We start from the raw sequence: 17,737 nt of genomic DNA, 5'->3' as shown, positions 1-17,737 counted from the left end.
AAAGCATTTTTAGTTGAAAAAAAGAGATAAAGAAGTAAAATACAGCACTATGTCATCAGTTTCTGATTTATTAAATTGTATAACAGTGCAAAATATTGCTCATTTGTTGTGGTCTTTCTTGAACTATTTGGAAAAATATATATAAAAATAACTAAAAACTTGTTGAAAAATAAACAAGTGATTCAATTATAAATAAAGATTTTTACACATAGAAGTAATCATCAAATTAAAGTGCCCTCTTTGGGGATTGTAATAGAGATCCATCTGGATTCATGAATTTCATTCTAAACATTTCTTCACAAAAAAAGAAATCTTTAACATCAATATTTATGGAACACGTCCACAAAAAATCTAGCTGTCAACACATTGCATTGTTGCATTTCTTTTCACAGTTCTTTTTGACAGACATTTAAAAAAAAATCTCAAGTACCCCTTGGCATACCTTCAAGTACCCCCAGGGTTACGCGTACCCCCATTTGAGAACCACTGTTTTAGAGGAGCATCAAGGGTTGGAATTGGGGGTTAAATCACCAAAATGATTCCCGGGCGCGGCCACCGCTGCTGCCCACTGCTCCCCTCACCTCCCAGGGGGTGATCAAGGGTCAAATGCAGGAGAATAATTTCGCCACACCTAGTGTGTGTGTGACAATCATTGGCACTTTAACTTTTTTTAAATATACATACAATATGCTGTTATTTCTTCGGATAATGTGCCTAATAAAGTGTCCCTTTGAACTGTTCTGGAACTTCCCAAGCAACCTTGCTCTGCTTCTATCATTCTTTGCAATTAGGATTAATGATTGGCATCCATCCCGTCCAATCAGCGAGGTTTTAACTGACCTACTATGTGACGTCAAAGTCATACTGACCAATCAGAGCAGCCGTCAGTCCCCATTGCGGCAGTAGCACAACTTCCTCTAGAGTTCTTTCTCTCTCTCCCCTCTCCGTCTGTTAGCGACGTGTTTGTTTTGTGTGTGTTAGTTATTAAATTATAAACGGAATGTTATCATGAAGTAGGCTTTTTTCGCTGCTGTCGGCGGTTTGAAGTGACTCGCCGGAGGGGAAAGTGCTCCATAGTCGACTAAGAAGAAACAATAATGCCTCTCAGGGTCGGCGGGAGAAACGTGAGCTTCTTTCTTCCGCTCGTCTTGTTTTTTTTGGTTGGAGTCGCTGCCATTCCGGAGGAGCAAAATCCTGTCCAAGAACAGGCCCCGATAGTGGTATGTATAACTATCTTATTATCACACATTTATCGTCTAATTATCGGGGCGAATCGGTTTTGTATCGACGCGTCTTCTTGTAGCATTTAAGCTAGCTGCTACATGCTAACTGAGACGTGTCATCACACGACTTGTTAGCCTGTTTACACTAAGCCGGCTAAGGTTATCCAGGGTAAATCCCACCTAACCTTATCCTTGTCCACACACACACACACACACACACACACACAATGATTGGTCGTTAAAGACCCCCTCCGTCAGCCGGCGCAACGCGACCTAATACGCATGCGCGGAAAATTAACACGTCATGGTCACCTCCAGTGTTGTTTTATGTGCAAGTTCTTTTAATTAAATGTAACTTATCTGAACAATATCCAGTGTTGTGGTATTTCAATTAACTGGAATCCAGTGTGCTGTGGGGCCCTATTGTAGTGAAACACACCTGAGCCATCATAGATTAATCAAATCTTTATTGGACACGAAAGTACACAAGGTGATAAAGAACATTTTACATCAATCAATCTGGGTACCATATTTTTCGGATTATAAGTCGCAGTTTTTTTCATAGTTTGACCGGGGGTTCGATTTATACCCTGGAGCGATTTATGTGTGAAATTATTAACGCATTACCGCAAAATATCAAATAATATTATTTATCTCATTCACGTAAGAGACTAGGCGGATATCAGCAATCGTCACACACACGTCAACCAATAAAAATTCGGCGGGGGCGGGTCATAGCGAGGGATGTCCCGATCCAGGTTTTTGCACTTCCGATCCGATACAGATGTTGTTTTTGCATTTTCGATCCGATACCGATACTGGCCTTATCCGAGCATGTATTAAAGTTTAAAGTTATTTAGCCTACGTAGTTGTCAGATTCATGTTGAAAAGGGTTTTAATACTCTTGATAACAACTAGCCAGCTGAATTAAGTGAGTTTGAATAATACACAATTGTTGGTAACAAGAAACTGACCTGTTAATTCAAGGATGAACACAAAATAGACAAAATGATACATGACAAACAGAAATGGCATCATTGAACTAGGGCTGGGCGATATGGCCTTTTTTAATATCGCAATATTTTAAGGCCATATCGCGATACACGATATATATGTGGATATTTTGCCTTAGCCTTGAATGAACACTTGATGCATATAATCACAGCAGTATGATGATTCTATGTGTCTACATTAAAACATTCTTCTTCATACTGCATTAATATATGCTACTTTTAAACTTTCATGCAGAGAAGGAATTCCCAACTAAAATATGGTGTGGGCGTGTGGCACAAAATGGAGATGTTGACATGCGGAGTTTCAAACACTCTTCATTCTCTAGCAAGGGACTTTTTAAATGATGCTACATAATAGCAGTAATGCTACTTTTTATAGCAACGCTTTTGCCCCACACTTGACAAATTACGGTTGTCTGTTCGACATATTCCCACTTGAAGCCAAACCCCAGACGATGGACCCCCTGCTGTTTTTTGGGGGAATTAATTAATTCTTCCTTCATTATTACCACTCACACGGCTACGCTAGCATCACAGTTAATGTTACCCATGTTGCTACCTCTCTGCTGGGAGAGGGCGTATACGTATGTGACGTATGACGTGACAGTATGTGACGTGTGTAAGAAGGTGCGCTTGCTGTCTGTGAGAAGCAGACACAAGACAGAGTGGGAAGAGCCTGTCGTGTAATGCCAGCAGCTAAAAGCAACTGCGTGAGAACGTATACTTGAATATCACGATATAGTCATTTTCTATATCGCACAAAGACAGCTGACATTTTTACCGGTAACTTATAATTCACATGGCCGTCTTAACGGTTAGGACACAGACATGTGCATGTGTTGAAGGTGTGCTGGAAAATGCGGACTGGAAATTAGGGAGCAGCAGAAAAGTGGAATGTATTATTTAAATCGGTGCGTTGGAAAACACTGACCGGAATGTTTTTTAAAACTGGATCTGGATCGCCATTTTCCCATGCCTTGCCGATACGCATTTTTTGGCAAATATCGACGGCCGATCCGATCCAAATATCGGATCGGGACATCCCTAGTCATGGCAGAAGTGCATTGTGGGTCATGGCAGAAGATGCTACCTGCTACTACTTCCTTACCGGGAGAATGTGCCATGCAAGTTTTCTGGATGTCATCGAATGGATCGACAAAGCACGGGCTTCAGTGACAACCGAAACCATCTTGTCCGGATTCAGAAAGGCTGGAATAATTGGAACTGCAACGGACGATGACTCTGACGTAAGCGACGTACCGATAGAAGAGGAAGCGGCGCATTGTCTACCTTTGGAGTTGGCAGAGTTGTTTAGAAGCGACACAGAGGAAGAAGATTTCATGGGATTTAGCGATTAGGAGTGACAGATTGTTTGGTAAACTTATAACATGTTCTATATGTTATAGTTATTTGAATGACTCTTACCATAATATGTTACGTTAACATACCAGGCACGTTCTCAGTTGGTTATTTATGCGTCATATAACGTACACTTATTCAGCCTGTTGTTCACTATTCTTTATTTATTTTAAATTGCCTTTCAAATGTCTATTCTTGGTGTTGGATTTTATCAAATAAATTTCCCCCAAAAATGCGACTTATAATCCAGTGCGACCTATATATATTTTTTTTCCTTCTTTATTATGCATTTTCGGCTGGTGCGATTTGTAATCCGAAAAATATGGTATCTAAATATCTGGTCAGGACATGCCTCACTCTTTTGCCTTCACCTTCATTGTCCATTTGTTTTTGGTGACTTTATATACTCTGGACCTAGACGTTGAGTCCGTGACATACATGGCGGACAATAACCGATACAGTCTGCTTTGCCAGTCCAAAAGCATTCGCCGTTTTCCGTAGTTGGTCTTCCCTCGTCGGCGAGGTAATACAAAGCACACGCTACCTTTTTTATCACATCCACGGGAGCCCGCATTCTCGTTGACTCTCCTACAAGTTTTTCCGTAAGTAGAATCACATCTGACCTCGACATTCGAAAGTTCTCTTGCCGTCTGAGAAGTGTTGTATCCCAAATAGCTGCAATCGCTTTCTTTTAAGGTAGTCATGTGTGATTTCCACACGGTCTGTACATGTAGAAGAAGGAGAAACACGGGCATGTCTGGATGACTCGCCTCCATATTTCCAGTGGTTAGCTCCGAGTTACGAAACCAGCTTTATTATGAAGCTGGCCGTGGCGCGTTCTTTCTGACGTCACTTCCTGCGTGGGGCGCGGTCTTTCTGGCGTCACTTAATAGATAGTACTTTATTGATTCCTTCAGGAGAGTTCCCTAAGGAAAATTAAAATTCCAGCAGCAGTGTACAGAATTGAGATTGAATTAAAAAAATTAAAAATAATGGGGGTATAAATGGAAATAAAATAGAAAATATAACAATAAGAATACAAATAAAAAGCAACAATAAGAATAAAAATATACCAGTAAAAACAAGAATATAACAAGAGAAACTAAGCAGTAGTGACCATGTTATGAAAATGTATTGCACTGTTTTTTGTTGCAGTTTATTTCAGTATTGTTATTGTTTTGCATCCCCTGTCATCCTAGTACCCCCCTGCCCCCCAGAGAGGAGTTGTACAGTCTGATGGCGTGTGGGACAAAGGAGTTTTTTAGTCTATTAGTCCTGCACTTGGGATGAAGCAGTCGAGCACTGAACAGGCTCCTCTGGCTACTGACAACGGTATGCAGAGGGTGACTGGCATCATCCATGATGCTCAGTAGTTTTTCCACAGTCCTCTTCTCTGCCACCGTCACCAGTGAGTCCAGTTTTATTCCGATCGTAGAGCCGGCCCGCCTGATCAGTTTCTCCAGTCTGGAGCTGTCCTTCTTGGATGTACTGCCCGCCCAGCACACTACGATGTAGAACAAAACACTGGCAACCACAGACTGGTAGTACATCCACAAGAATTTTTTGCAAATGTTGAAGGAATTTCCTCTCTGTCTGAACTCAGTTTGTAAACGATCAATGAGTCCATATAAAGCTAAGAGCCATAGATTCAAGAAACACACGGCGCACGTACGGTACCCGTGTAAAAAATTATCAGAGGAGGGGAACCTTAAACGCTGGTTTAGTGTGGCTGAAACGGGGCTTAGGCTAAATTATTCGTATAAGGGGTTATCCGGCTTACACTACCTTTCAAAAGTTTGGGGTCACCCAAACAATTTTGTGGAATAGCCTTCATTTCTAAGAACAAGAATAGACTGTCGAGTTTCAGATGAAAGTTCTCTTTTTCGGGCCATTTTGAGCGTTTAATTGACCCCACAAATGTGATGCTCCAGAAACTCAATCTGCTCAAAGGAAGGTCAGTTTTGTAGCTTCTGCAACAAGTTAAACTGTTTTCAGATGTGTGAACATGATTGCACAAGGGTTTTCTAATCATCAATTAGTCTTCTGAGCCAATGAGCAAACACATTGTACCATTAGAACACTGGAGTGATAGTTGCTGGAAATGGGCCTCTATACACCTATGTAGATATTGCACCAAAAACCAGACATTTGCAGCTAGAATAGTCATTTACCACATTAGCAATGTATAGAGTGTATTTCTTTAAAGTTAAGACTAGTTTAAAGTTATCTTCATTGAAAAGTACAGTGATTTTCCTTCAAAAATAAGGACATTTCAATGTGACCCCAAACTTTTGAACGGTAGTGTAGCCTAAGTTACATTTTCATTCATCCATGTTCGTAACAAAACAAACTTTCCTTTTTTTCATTATAGAGATGAGTTGACATGGAGGAAAAATACTTCTAACTAGGGCTGCAACTAACAACTAATTTGATAATCGATTAATCTGTCAATTATTACTTCGATTAATCGATTAATAATCGGATACAAGAGACAAACTACATTTCTATCCTTTACAGTATTTTATTTAAAAAAAACAGCATACTGGCACCATACTTATTTTGATTGTTTCTCAGCTGTTTGTAAATATTGGAGTTTATAAATAAAGGTTTATAGTAGCCTCTGCGCATGCGCATAGCATAGATCCAACAAATCGATGACTAAATTAATCGCCAACTATTTTTATAATCGGTTTTAATCGATTAGTTGTTGTAGCCCTACTTCTAACTGATACGCTGGAAGCTACTATCACTTTTGTTGACATCCGGCTTATTCAAATATATGACAGGATATCCTTGCCGTTTTGAAGAAACTGGTGCTAAAAGCAAAACAGTCAAATATCATCATTGTGTCATGCATGCGCTGCTGTTTTTATTGCCAAAACGCCATTCAAAATATCTATGACAAGTTTTTTGTTAGGATCCGCTGCTCGGATCACAGTTTGTTTACTTTTTAGTGTCACGTGTGTTTTTCAGCACCTTGTTTGTTTCTGTTGTCACGACGACAGATTGTGCTCAGCTGCCTCTGGTTAGTGTTCGAGACGCTCACCTGTTGTCCGGGCACTAATCAGAGGGCTATTTTAGTCTTTGCCCTGGCCTCACTCGGCCTGGCTTGCTAATTTGCTTTTATGCAACAGCTAACGACTTCTTGGATTCCTGCTAGCTTTCATGCTATATTATTTTTGCTTGCTAGCTCCCACGCTAGTCCCTTTGTCTTTGTCTTTTGTGCTATGTACACGTCTTTGTTTTTTCCCTGCTATGATTTATTTGCTTAAATAAATCATTTTCCAACCTGCACGCTGTGTCCGAAGCCGTCTGCATCCCTGGGAGAACACCTCGCACCACGATGCGACCAGGTCGTTACACTGTAACGACCTGGTCATAATGACACTGTAATGACACTATCGACCCTCAAAAAATCTTAAATTAATTGGGAAAATCTGACTTTTAACAGCGACTGGACAACAAAGTATGCATTTATTGAAATTGCTGACTTTGTAATGTCTTGTATTGATGGCTGTTTGGTTTTGTTTGTCCGATTAACTCGATCAAAGCTCGTTTAATAGGTGTAGCGCTGAATTGGTCACGATGCGACCAGGTCGTTACACTGTAACGACCTGGTCGCATCGTGGTGCGAGGTGTTCTCCCAGGGATGCAGACGGCTTCGGACACAGCGTGCAGGTAGGAAAATGATTTATTTAAACAAATAAATCATAGCAGGGAAAAAACAAAGACGTGTACATAGCACAAAAGACAAAAACAAAGGGACTAGCGTGGGAGCTAGCAAGCAAAAATAATATAGCATGAAAGCTAGCAGGAATCGAAGAAGTCGTTAGCTGTTGCGTAAAAGCAAATTAGCAAGCCAGGCCGAGTGAGGCCAGGGCAAAGACTAAATAGCCCTCTGATTAGTGCCCGGACAACAGGTGAGCGTCTCAAACACTAACCAGAGGCAGCTGAGCACAATCTGCCGTCATGACAACAGAAACAAACAAGGTGCTGAAAAACACGTGACACTAAAAAGTAAACAAACTGTGATCCGAGCAGCGGATCCTAACATTTTTTCCTGGTTGGAGGTTTAACAAACTGAGTTTATACCTTAAGTCTTGGATTTATTTTGGGGAAACTAAGGCCATGTCCACACGAACACGGACAGTTTCAAAAACACATTTTTGGGGTTAAAACAATTTCCATCCACACAAGTGTAGTTTCAAAACTGTCTATGTCTACACACAAACTCATACACTTGCTGTCGCACACTTTGTCCAATCAGAAGTCTGAAAAAAGCAGCAATATCTGACTTGGTGGCATTACACCTCCTGTTATGTTTATTTTGATCGACTTTAGATATACAATGACATGTACATTATCTTTAAAACCAGCCTGCGCATACACAAAGCCCTGGGAACATTATTAAAGAGCGAATGCATACCTGTGCTGCTGAAACCCAACACTCGTAGAATGATAACGTATTCAGCAACATGGTGATGTATTACCTGTGCAGTGAAGTGTACATTTCTAAAATCAGCACGCACTAACGAGCCAAGGAAACCATTTTGCATGTTGAAGGTAATTATAAAGCATTTAATCATCGATATAGTGATATGGTACATGTGTAATGAAGTGTATATTGTCTTTAACATCAATACAAACTACAAGGAGGACGCTACATATTTTTTTTAGTTGCTTGGTTGCTTTTTACGCGTGAGCACAGTCCATCTACAAAAATTTCAACAAGACATGTAAGTTAACTTCATGATTTGTCGTTACATAAGGACTAAAAAAGTGAAAAGAGCAGCATACTTAAAAAGTTGTTTTCATATAAGAAATATTTTAATATATATTAAATGTGAAATAAGCATCCATCCATCCATTTTCTACCGCTTGTCCCTTATGGGGTCGCGGGGGGTGCTGGAGCCTATTCCAGCTGCATATGGGCGGAAGGCGGGGTACACCCTGGACAAGTCGCCACCTCATCACAAGGCCAACACAAATAGACAAGACAACTTTCACATTCTCATTAAAAATATTAAATGACACCAAAACGCATTGATTGAATTTGTTTTGCAAAACGGGTAACGAGTGTTGATAAATCACATTGCGCGTGCTAAATAATTGTACTTGCATCTTAATGAATGTTTTGATTATCCGCATATATTTTGCTTAATAATTAAGACAGACACCCAAAATGGATTGCACGCCTCATTCTGCTCACTTAACAGACGCAGTCCACTTTGTACACGTTAAGTAGATCAGTTTTGCGTGTGCTATCAGGTCTTGCACGTGTTTAGTACACCAACACCTTTGGTGAATCAGGCCTTGAGTGTTGGGTTCCAGAACAGCTGATGTGATTTAGTTAAATCAATTCTGAGTATGTTTACTCTGAGTTAAGACCACAACAAAAAGTCATGATCAATGGAGCGCTGAGTACAATTCATTACAGCTAGGGATGGGAACTTGATAAGATTTTTCCCGCTTTCAATTCTACTGAACATTTTGTTTTTTGTCGGTTCTTTAATCTATTCTTAGTTTCCCCGGCGATCGAGTTGCTCAACAAGCCTCCATCCGCAACAGTCGAAGCGTAGGCTCATCAAAGGAGTGCGCAGAGGTTCATGTTCCATGATCCAATCAAATAACATGACAGAGATGAGTGGATATTAACATGGCAGAAAAAATATATATCTGCCAAAAATACAAACTTTGTGTAAATACCTTGAAAAATAGGAGACTTTTTAGATTAGTAAAGAAGAGGAGGCAGCAGCTCACACATTCTCATACTTTCTGTAACATGCAGGAAGAAATGTCAGTCAGCTTGAAAAATGTCTCGACTATAATTTACGTGAAGGAGCCCAGAATTGTTTTAATTTAAATGTTTGCAATATTTCAGGGTTCCTCTAGAGGAAACTTAAAAATGTATTAAATTTAGAAACTGCTATAAAAATGAGTAGGTGGCGATTTTTTGTGATGTTGAGAAATCCCCTGATGTTTTCTGGTGCTAAATGAACCACAACATTAGCACAGCATAAACAGTATGTCACTACTGGTCCCAAGTTTCCTTAAAAAAAAGAACTTAAAGCTTTGTCCAGCTGTTTACTGATGTATACTATTTATGTTTAGCTTACTTTTACTGCAAATGAAAATCAGCTCCAAATATCGATGATCGGCGTCCTTGACTACTAATACTAAAAAATTACATCAGTCAATCTCTAGTTTTTAAGGACATATTGCAAAAATACCTGACTAGAAATAAAAAAATCAATCATGTAAAACAGGAATGACTTGATGTTGATGCTCTATATCAGGGGTCCCCAAACTATGGCCCGCGGGCCAGATACGGCCCACCAGCATCCAAAATCCGGCCTGCGGGTAGTCCTGAATAACAATAACAACATTTTTTTTTTCAATATTTTTTTTTTTGTGTTTGTTTTTTATTTGTATTTATTTTGTAATCTGTCCTTTCTCATCCATTCAACAATCCATTTTCTACCGCTTGTTACTGGGTCTCCAGTGACATCATCACGCTCGCGCCGCAAAGACAGGTGAGAGCGCGGCAAGTGCACAAGGAAAAAAAATGGCGAAAACGTAAAATATTCTCAGTGTAGAGTTTTTAAACATCAGTGGACATATGACTTTTTTTTGTTCAATGTAAGGAAAAGGCAGTTGGTCTAATCTGCAATGAGACAGATTATATACAGTATATATATATATATATATATATATATATATATATAGTCGAGGTTACTGTGGTTTATCCTTTATACAGTGCTCTTGTGCAAAACGCGGCTGCCCGTCTCCTCACCAGTACCAAAAAACGCGAGCACATCACCCCAGTGCTGGCCTCACTCCACTGGCTCCCTGTCCGTCACCGCATTGATTTTAAATTACTTTTAATTGTTTTTAAATCCCTAAATGGTCTGGCCCCACAATACCTGACCGAGCTGCTGCATCACCATACCTCGTCTAGAGCCTTGAGGTCAGCTGACCAAATGCTTTTGGCGGTCCCCAGATCCAGGCTAAAGACCAGAGGGGACAGAGCCTTTTCCGTTGCCGCCCCTAAGCTCTGGAACAGCCTTCCCCTCCACATTATGTCAGCCCAGAGCCTGGGGGTCTTCAAAACCCTCCTTAAGACCTACGTCTTCTCGCTGGCCTTTGACCCGAGCTGAGTCCGCCCACTAGGCCACCATTTCTAGTCCCTCCCACCCCTCCGCTTTAGTTGCATTTTTCAATTTGTCGCACTTTTATTATTATTATTTTTATTCTGCAAATTTTTTAAAACTTTTTATTCGACCCCTTTTACCGTATTGCATTTGCACTATCTTGTTTAGCACATTCATTGTTTAAAGATTAAAGTACCAATGATTGTCACACACACACTAGATGTGGTGAAATTTGTCCTCTGCATTTGACCCATCCCCTTGGGGAGCAGTGGGCAGCAGCGGCGCCGCGCCCGGGAATCATTTTGGTGATTTAACCCCCAACTCCAACCCTTTGTTGCTGAGTGCCAAGCAGGGAGGTTATGGGTCCCATTTTTATAGTCTTTGGTATGACTCGGCTATGTTCTTTGTTTGTTTTTTGTTTTGCTTAGTTTTTTTTTGCTCCATGCTTTTTTAACCTGTAAAGCACTTTGGTTCAATCTAAAAGTTGTTGAAAACGTGCTATATAAATAAAGTTGACTTGACTTGACTTGACTTGACTTGACTCAAAACCGGGGTAGAGCGGAATATACGTTGCGTCAGAAAAAAACACAGAGGCTATTTAATTCATTTCATTTCAGTTTATATAGACTCCCCTGAAGAGCAGGGAAACCTGCGAAACAAGCTTGTAGGGATGAAATAGCCTGTGTTTTTTCCTGACTTAACGTATATACAGTATACAACCCGGCCCCTGGCCAAATTTTTTTTAACCCAATGCGGCCCCCGGGTCAAAAAGTTTGGGGACCCCTGCTCTATATTTTTGGTCCCCAGTTATATAAAACCTGTCTTCCATGCTAAAACACTGTCGAGCAGCCATAACTTTACTTACAACGTGGAATGGTGGCCTAGAGAACACAGCACAAAAAACACTTCCTTGTGTTCTTCCAGAAGGCCTCCAGTTCCCAACATTTGGTCCCGGTGGTGAAAGACGATGACTCCGGCAAAGCAAAACTGGGCTTCATCCACGCCTTCGTGGCCTCCATCTCCGTCATCATCGTGTCAGAGTTGGGAGATAAGACTTTCTTCATCGCCGCCATCATGGCCATGCGCTACAACCGGCTCACCGTGCTGGCAGGCGCCATGCTGGCCCTGGGACTCATGACCTGCCTGTCTGGTGAGTCAAATATAAACTAAAATAGTCTGTTCCAGGGTCAAACTGTGGCTTTGGAAATGGAAAAAAAATACTAATTCCATCCTTCTGGTTTTTGTCCACACCAGTGTTGTTTGGCTACGCCACCACCATCATCCCCAGGATCTACACCTACTACGTGTCCACCGCCCTGTTCGCCATCTTCGGCGTACGCATGCTGAGGGAGGGGCTCCGCATGAGTCCTGACGAGGGCCAAGAGGAGCTGGAGGAAGTGCAGGCGGAGATCAAGAAGAAAGACGAAGAGGTAGGAGACAAAGCAAAGGTCCTCTTAACGGCCTTTTTAAATGTCCTCATCTTGTCCTCCCAGCTGCAGCGCACCAAGCTCATCAACGGGACTCAAGACGTGGAGGCGGGGGCCGCCGCCTCGCCACCGCCGTCCAGGTGGCACAGCGTCATCTCGCCCATCTTCATCCAGGCGCTCACCCTCACCTTCCTGGCGGAGTGGGGGGACCGCTCGCAGCTGACCACCATCATCCTGGCTGCCCGAGAGGTGCGTCACATGACCCCATGTTTCCTTTTTTGATTCTGTTTGCTTTCAAAGCTTTTAAAAATCCCAACCAGGATCCGTTTGGTGTGGCTGTCGGAGGCACGCTGGGTCACTGCTTGTGCACCGGCCTGGCTGTGGTGGGAGGGAGGATGATCGCACAGAAGATATCCGTCAGGACAGGTGAGACCACCGCATTGCAACACACCATGTCCCCTATTCATGTAGAAGCCCAGGCAATATTCATAAACATTACAGCATTTAAAAACACTTTGTTTTAACCAGAATTGTTTTTAAAGTAAATTTAAAGCCTACGTTAAACCTGAAAGGTTATTGTACTTTATTGGAAAAATAGACCACATTAAACGAAAATTTTAAGTGTGTTTTAAAAATAGGTGAACCAAAAACTAACATGTTGATGCAGGTAATCAAATTAACAATTAAATGCCTGTTAAGCCAGAAATTATATTTATTGAATCAATTTGATAGAGATTCTACTTCATCAACCAGTAATTAAATCAGTGAACAATTTAATTAAGAACAGCCTAATTTATAGAATTAATTTGATTAAAAAATAACCCACATTAAACCAAACATGTATTTATTTTTAAAAAATAAAGAAGTTTTAAAAGCCTACATTAAACCAGAAATGTATACATTTTAGATAGGGGTGTGAAAAAAAAAGCTATTTTTAACCTTACGATAATGCGCTCTGCCGCAAATAAATATATTTTTTGTATTTTAACCTTTAGGCACGTTGTATTGTTGTATGATTGTTGTCAGCCATCTTGGATCACATGCATGCACTACATTATTCATACTTCTATTCATTTACCAAAACACTGCAATTGTTTTGTCTAAAATTATGCTGCAAAATATAAACGGACAATTGTTTTCTATCGTATTGTGCGGTACCGTGTGATTTGAATTTGTTGTAATTAGTAGAAGTAAAAAATAGCCCAAGAAAAACAAAGATTTTTTTGTGTATTTAAAAATTACATTAAACTACAGTAAACCAGATATTTTAATTTTAACTTAAAAAAATTGATTAATTAATTATTGGTATTTTTAAAAGCCGACATTTAACCACATTTTTTTAAACTTTTTTTTATTACGTTGAAAAAATAAAAATACCCCATACTAAAATAAAAATGACATATTTATTCAATAATATTTAAGTTAAATCAAATTAATTAAATCTAAGTAAATACATATAAGAAGAGCATGTTTTTAAACTATATTCAATAACATTAAATTACATTAAACTCTATTTTTCAATTTGATTTCAAAAATAGCCAGTTCTCCAAAGATTAATTAATTTAATTTTCATCAACATAATATTATGCTCCACCACTTAGTTATTAACAGAACACATCCAACACACATGATACTTGGAAACAAATTACCAGAATTTAACCCGTCTTGTTGTCTTTTCCTGACACAGTCACAATCATCGGAGGGATCGTGTTCTTGGCCTTCGCCTTCTCCGCCCTCTTCATCAAACCAGAGGGAGGACTGTGAGAGCCAGCGTCCTGAAAAGACTCTTTACCGTGTACATAATTGTCCATAGTTTGCATTCGTCACTGTCGAGAGATTATCAACTGCTGTGGACTACAGTGTGGAGACTGCGGCCTCTTGGAGCTCAAAGCATTCTGGGAAATGTAGTGTTGAGATACAACCACAAAGGTACTTTGTTTGTTTTGTTACTGAGTGCTTTTTCCACATGTTAGACAGTCCTTGTTTTCTTCATTTTAAACATGCTTGTCTTTTTTGGTGATCTATTAATTAATTCATCAAAGTCAAATTATAAATACTGTCTGTTATTTTATGCTTTTTTTTTGTGGAAACAACAATAAGTTGATATTTCTGCATTGTTTTGCTAACATACTATAGTGTACATAAAGCTCACCTCACTCCAGTTTTAATTTAAAAAATGATCTATTTATTTAGTGTCATTGAAGTTTGGAAAGTGAAGGGTGAAAGATCATAAGGAAATATTTTTCTAAAAGGTTGGACAAGGTGCACTCAGTTAATTAAAAAAAACATAAATCCTGCAATAAAAAAATCATTGACCTTTAAGTGGAAATGCTTAATAAAATGTTTTCCTGTCTTTCAAGTTAATTTATTAAGACATTAGTTTATATGACCCCAAAATATATTTGTTTAAATATTGATACAAAAACGACAACCAAATCAATAAAATTCCCAAATCACTTGTTTTTCTTATTACTATAAAAACACTTGTAAAATATTACTGTACTTTGTTGACGTGTATATACTGTAGAGCTTGTTGGTTGAGCGGCCGTGCCAGCAACTTGAGGGTTCCAGGTTCGATCCCTGCTTCTGCCATCCTAGTCACTGCCGTTGTGTCCTTGGGCAAGACACTTTACCCACCTGCTCCCAGTGCCACACTGGTTTAAATGTAACTTAGATAATGGGTTTCACTAAGTAAAGCGCTTTGAGTCACTAGAGAAAAAGCGCTATATTAATATAATTCACTTAACCATATGTGAACACCAGATGGCGGCAGTGAGTTTGACCAGACTGAAGGCAACTGAATAAATGTAAAAAGTATTTCATTATATAAATATACATCAATTTAATGGACATTTATCATTACATTTCGTTTAATGTATTTAATAAGTTTGCCACATAACAAAACCTACGTACAACTGGAGTTCTATGTATGTATAAATATATATAAATTTGGATATATTTTATTTCCAGTGACTTGGTGACTTCACTATATAGAGAAACAGAACGATGTAAACACTGAGTGATTTATTTTATGAACATTGCAGGAGCATAAATATGTTGAAATGCTTTAATTCACTCAACTTTTACGCTTTCAGACAATCTGTGAAAATGAAACGTCTTTTTTTTTCGTCTTCCAGTACTAGAAAAAGAGCATTCCTCTCAATATAAAATAGTAATTTCTAGCTCCAATATGTATTTACATGATATATTATGTACAGTACATCTGGATATAATATTTTCAACAATGATGAAGCTGATTTTTGCATAACTGCGTTAAAACTAAACAAGCGCAAAAACACAAAAAGAGAGGGCGCGGCTTTATTCTCGCCGTTATCTTCTTCCTGCCACTTGAGGGCGCCATCGCAGCCTTTTCTAGCGTTTAGTAGTCCAAACGCGACTCTTTTAGTGCAGTGTCCGGTCCGCCCCTGGTGGCTGAAAGCTGCTACTGCGGCTGCGACACGGAATGATCGGGCAAAGTGTTGGGGGGCTGTTGTTGCCGTTTGTGTTGTGTTAAACGCGGTTGATGCTGGTAGTTGTTGTTATTGTTGGTCGTTCTAGTGTAGGCTCCAGCCTGCTGCAAAGGGAACGCCGCCGGCATGATGAGCTGTGTGGGCTGACCTCCGTGGAGCATTGGAGCCTTGAGCACCAGGTGAGACTTTTTTTTTTTTTAAACAAGAAAAAAAATAATTTATCCAAAAAAAAAGACTTATAATTAACCACTTGTATTGATCTAAATTCAGTATAAAGCTATATTGTTTACATTGTTTTATTTTGTATTATTGATGGGGTTTTTAATGGAGGTTAATTTGTGTCTTTAGTTTAAATTTTGTTACACTGAATTTATGTAACTGAAATTTTTGCGCTGAAATTTTGTGAACCGCTTTTTTTTCTTCTTTTTTTTACATTAAATGCTGACAATTTCATTGAAAAAATATTCGGTGTATAAAAATTCAGTGTCGAAAAATTCGCCGCTTCCAAATGCAAGACTCACTTCCGGTAAATTGAGCCAGAAGCAGTCGACCCTGTCTCAAAACTAGCCAATGAGGAGTCACATTTGAAGTCACGTGACACGGGTCTCGCAAAACAGCATAACAAAGCATTTACCTGGCCGTAATACAACATAATAAACATTTCACAGCGGTTCGCTGGATATTTTCAAATTATAAAAAATGGCTCCAATGGTTAGAATCATTTTCAAACTATAAAAATGATTTCTAATGGTTAGAATCTGCACATACGTGTAGCTAAACTGACTGTGATACACAATATGGCCAGCAGGTGGTGCTGGTGAATGATGTTCAGGTAAACGTAACGAAGAAGACAAGTTTGAGGGCGCAATAAATGTTTGTTCACAAGAAATGGTCATTAATAAATGAACAAACACTACATTAGCAATACGAACATTGATAATATATCGAATAAGTGGAATTTTCGCCGTGTTTGTTTCATTTTCTGTCGCTCCTGCTCGATTATAAAAGATGTCAATCAAGGAGGTTGTCTGGTTTTGGATGTTTTGCTCTGTAAACAAGCCCCGCCCACTAGTATGTCACTGAATAATTCAGATTCTAACCATTGGAATCGTTTCTATAGTTTGAACACCTTCAGCGGGCCGCGATGAAATGTTTATTATGTTGCATAATGCCAAGGTAGCCGAGTTAACTGCTTTTTTTACGCTGTTTTGCAAGACTTGTGTCACGTGACTCCAAACCTGACACCTCAGGATCGATTGCTTCTGTCTTAATTTACCGGAAGTGAGTCTTGCATTTTTAAGCAGCAAATTTTACGACACTGAATTTTTATGCATATATATATATATATATATATATATATATATATATATATATATATATATATATATATATAGTCAGCATAATCTGCTGTAAAAAAAAAAAATCACTTCCAACGCAAAAAACTCAGTTACATAAATTCAGTGTAAAAAAAAAAAGGCTTTTGTAATAAAGAGACAAATTAACCGCCATAGTTTTTTGTCATAAGCAAAATGTTGTGATTTGTTGAATCACAGTAAGAACTATTATTTTTACATTTATAATCTCTTTAAAAAAATGTATTCATTATCTAATCATCCATCCATTCATCCATCTTCTTCCGCTTATCTGAGGTTGGGTCGCGGGGGCAGCAGCCGATGCAGGAAAGTCCAGACTTCCCTCTCCCCAGCCACTTCGTCCAGCTCTTCCCGGGGGATCCCGAGGCGTTCCTAGGCCAGCCGGGAGACATAGTCTTCCCAACGTGTCCTGGGTCTTCCCCGTGGCCTCCTACCGGTCGGACGTGCCCTAAACACCTCCCTAGGGAGGCGTTCCTGACCAGATGCCCGAACCACCTCATCTGGCTCCTCTCGATGTGGAGGAGCAGCGGCTTTACTTTGAGCTCCCCCCGGATGGCACCCTATCTCTAAGGGAGAGCCCCGCCACCCGGCGGAGGAAACTCATTTCGGCCGCTTGTACCAGTGATCTTGTCCTTTCGGTCATAACCCAAAGCTCATGACCATAGGTGAGGATGGGAACGTAGATCGACCGGTAAATTGAGAGCTTTGCCTTTTGGCTCAG

The 17,737-nt window shown here is 39.7% G+C and overlaps 2 protein-coding genes across 10 annotated transcripts in view; one reads left to right on the top strand and one right to left on the bottom strand.

Annotated features, from left to right (window-relative positions):
- Positions 1-886: 886 nt before the first annotated feature.
- tmem165 (transmembrane protein 165) lies at positions 887-14,526 on the top strand. The gene is made up of 6 exons (XM_062039535.1): positions 887-1,220; positions 11,671-11,896; positions 12,001-12,176; positions 12,240-12,422; positions 12,494-12,599; positions 13,861-14,526. The coding sequence occupies exons 1-6, from the start codon at positions 1,098-1,100 to the stop codon at positions 13,935-13,937; spliced, it is 891 nt and encodes a 296-aa protein (XP_061895519.1). The 5' UTR covers positions 887-1,097; the 3' UTR covers positions 13,938-14,526.
- clocka (clock circadian regulator a) overlaps positions 1,692-17,737 on the bottom strand; it is a 59,484-nt gene continuing 43,438 nt past the window's right edge. For 7 of the 9 annotated variants that reach the window (XM_062039528.1, XM_062039530.1, XM_062039531.1 and 4 more), the window contains one exon: positions 7,614-15,828. In XM_062039528.1, coding sequence (XP_061895512.1) covers positions 15,616-15,828 — 213 coding nt within the window. In that variant the 3' untranslated portion in view covers positions 7,614-15,615. Of the gene's footprint in view, positions 5,100-7,613; positions 15,829-17,737 lie in introns of those variants that run through there. The other 2 variants (XR_009824829.1, XM_062039534.1) reach the window with 2 other exon arrangements.

This window comes from Entelurus aequoreus, linkage group LG27 (genome assembly GCF_033978785.1).
Source record: "Entelurus aequoreus isolate RoL-2023_Sb linkage group LG27, RoL_Eaeq_v1.1, whole genome shotgun sequence".
Lineage (NCBI taxonomy): Eukaryota > Metazoa > Chordata > Actinopteri > Syngnathiformes > Syngnathidae > Entelurus > Entelurus aequoreus.
Note: the sequence above shows the minus strand (reverse complement) of the source record. Positions and strands in the feature narration are given on the sequence as shown.

Excerpts from the sequence above, each read along its gene's own strand:
- tmem165 (XM_062039535.1), top strand. The coding sequence starts at position 1,098 with ATGCCTCTCAGGGTCGGCGGGAGAAACGTGAGCTTCTTTCTTCCGCTC. Across the intron at positions 12,177-12,239 it reads TCAAGAAGAAAGACGAAGAG|CTGCAGCGCACCAAGCTCAT; the intron begins GTAGGAGACAAA and ends TTGTCCTCCCAG. Across the intron at positions 12,423-12,493 it reads TCATCCTGGCTGCCCGAGAG|GATCCGTTTGGTGTGGCTGT; the intron begins GTGCGTCACATG and ends AATCCCAACCAG.